The sequence below is a fragment of the Triticum urartu genome, unplaced genomic scaffold, assembly GCF_003073215.2.
Source record: "Triticum urartu cultivar G1812 unplaced genomic scaffold, Tu2.1 TuUngrouped_contig_5272, whole genome shotgun sequence".
Lineage (NCBI taxonomy): Eukaryota > Viridiplantae > Streptophyta > Magnoliopsida > Poales > Poaceae > Triticum > Triticum urartu.
Window position 1 is genome coordinate 1 of NW_024115935.1, and position 2893 is coordinate 2893.

Consider the following 2893-nt stretch of genomic DNA (forward strand, 5'->3'; position numbering starts at 1 on the left):
GCCCGCGTCATGAGGGAGAGGCGCGCGAGGAAGGCGGCGGGCGTCGGCCGCGAGGAAGAAGAGGACATCCTTGACGTGCTTCTGGACGGCGGCGGCGGTGCGCCTATGGACATCCCGACCATCCGTGCCGTGATAAGGGACCTCATCGGGGCCGGTAGCGAGACCTCCGCGTCGACGCTGCAGTGGGCCATGGCGGAGCTGATGCGGAACCCGGCGGCGCTCAGGAGGGCGCAGGCGGAGGTGCGCGGCGCGCGAGCCGGGCAGAGCCGTGTCGGGGAGGAGTCCATGCATGAGCTGCCGTACTTGCGGAGGGTGATCAAGGAGACGCTCCGGCTGCACGCGGTGGGGCCGCTGCTCCTCCCGCGGGAGTGCCGCGAGCCCAGCCGTGTCCTCGGTTATGACGTGCCGCAGGGCGCAATGGTGCTGGTCAACGCGTGGGCCATCGGCCGGGACGAGGCGAGCTGGGGCCCGGACGCCGAGGAGTTCCGGCCGGAGAGGTTCGAGGAGGGGGCCGCCGCGGCGGTGGACTTCCGGGGTGCGGACTTTGAGCTCGTGCCGTTCGGCGCGGGGCGGAGGATTTGCCCCGGGATTACGTTCGGGCTCGCCATCATAGAGCTCGCGTTGGCGAGCCTCCTCTTCCATTTCGACTGGGAGCTCCCTGGGGGCACGGATGAGCTGGACATGGCGGAGGCGTTCGGGATCACGGCGAAGAGGAAGAGCGACCTGTGGCTGCATGCCACCGTCATCGTGCCACCTAAATAAGGGCCAGTTCTTTTGAGCTATCCCGTCGAAATAAGCTCCGGGTAAGCTTGCTTAAAAAGAAGCTCCAAATAATAAGCTAGTCAATTCTTTTCAGTGCCTATTTTTATCTTATTATCCGTGGTATGATCAATCAAAAGTCTATAATACCCTTGTACTATATTGTTGTTCTGATTAAATGATATTGTGTTATTTTTTTCAGCATTTTGCTGCATGCAACTAAGAACATGAATTCGACTTCAAAACACCAAAGTATGTTATAATCAAACATAAGGAAGATAATTGTCTCACATACGAATATCATACATGCATCATGGTCTCACGTACGAGTACTTGAGAAGAACACATGAATACTAGAAAAGATCTTCAAATTATTACATGATTCTCCCATCAATATTTCTTCTAATTGAAATACTATATGGTAGCATACACACAAGCCATCAAGCCATCAATGTTTCTTCTATGCAAATGAAATGGTAGCAATCAGAGGGCAACAATCCTGTACCAGGCACAATCAGCACATCTATATCAAAATTAGTTCTACCATATATAAGCAACAGCTCATAGCAAATCAGTATGAAAACGTTATACATTAGCAGCCGCTCATAGCAAATCTAGATGAAAAATTTGGAATAAAAAACATAGGAGCTGCTCATGGTCACGGCCACCGACTGGGATGGGGACGGGGTGAAGGAAATATGCCCTAGAGGCAATAATAAAGTTATTATTTATATTTCCTCATATCATGATAAATGTTTATTATTCATGCTAGAATTGTATTAACCGGAAACTTGATACATGTGTGACTACATAGACAAACAGAGTGTCCCTAGTATGCCTCTACTTGACTAGCTCGTTAATCAAAGATGGTTAAGTTTCCTAGCCATAGACATGTGTTGTCATTTGATGAACGGGATCGCATCATTAGAGAATGATGTGATGGACAAGACCAATCTGTTAGCTTAGCACTATGATCGTTTAGTTTGTTGCTATTGCTTTCTTCATTACTTATACATGTTCTTCTGACTATGAGATTATGCAACTCCCGAATACCGAAGGAACACTTAGTGTGCTATCAAACGTCACAACGTAACTGGGTGATTATAAAGATGCTCTACAGGTGTCTCTGATGGTGTTTGTTGAGTTGACATAGATCGAGATTAGGATTTTTCACTTCGATTGTCGGAGAGGTATCTCTGGGCCCTCTCGGTAATGCTCATCACTATAAGCCTTGCAAGCAATGTGACTAAAGAGTTAGTTACGGGATGATGCATTACGGAACGAGTAAAGAGACTTGCCGGTAACGAGATTGAACTAGGTATGAGGATAACGACGATCGAATCTCGGGCAAGTAACATACCGATGACAAAGGGAACAACATATGTTATTATGCGGTTTGACCGATAAAGATCTTTGTAGAATATGTAGGAGCCAATATGAGCATCTAGGTTCCGCTATTGGTTATTGATCGGAGATATGTCTCGGTCATGTCTATATAGTTCTCGAACTTGTAGGGTCCGCACGCTTAACGTTCGATGACGATTTGTATTATGAGTTATGTGATTTGATGTACCGAAGGTTGTTTGGAGTCCCGGATGAGATCACAGACATGAATAGGAGTCTCGAAATGGTCGAGACGTAAAGATTAATATACTGGAAGGCTATATTCGGACATCGGAAAGGTTCCAAGTGATTCGGGTATTTTTTGGAGTACCGGAGAGTTACAGGAATTCGTCGGGGGAAGTAGTGGACCTTAATGGGCCATACGGAAAAGGAGAGAAGGGCCTCAAGGGATGGTCGCCCTCCATGGCAAGTCCGAATTGGACTAGGGAGGGGGCGGCGCCCCCCTTCTCTATCCTTCTCCCTCTCCTACTCCTTCCCTCTCTCCCCTCTTGGAAAAGGAAGGGGACTCCAACTAGGATAGGATTGGGAATCCTACTTGGACTCCCCCTATAGGCGCGCCCCTCCTAGGCCGGCCTCCTCTTCCCCCCTCCTTTATATACGTGGGCAGGGGGCACCCCAAAGACACACCAAAGTTTCTCTTAGCCGTGCGCGGTGCCCGCCTCCACAGAAACACACCTCAGTCATATCGTCGTAGTGCTTAGGCGAAGCCCTGCGTCGGTAACTTCATCAT

The 2893-nt window shown here is 49.3% G+C and overlaps 1 protein-coding gene across 1 annotated transcript; it reads left to right on the forward strand.

Annotated features, from left to right (window-relative positions):
- Nucleotides 1–21: 21 nt before the first annotated feature.
- LOC125528998 (desmethyl-deoxy-podophyllotoxin synthase-like) lies at nt 22–893 on the forward strand (the record flags this gene model as incomplete). Its single annotated transcript, XM_048693411.1, is given in 1 exon segment — nt 22–893. A coding segment is annotated over 1 exon segment (741 nt), but the record flags the coding sequence as incomplete, so codon positions are not given.
- Nucleotides 894–2893: the final 2000 nt, after the last annotated feature.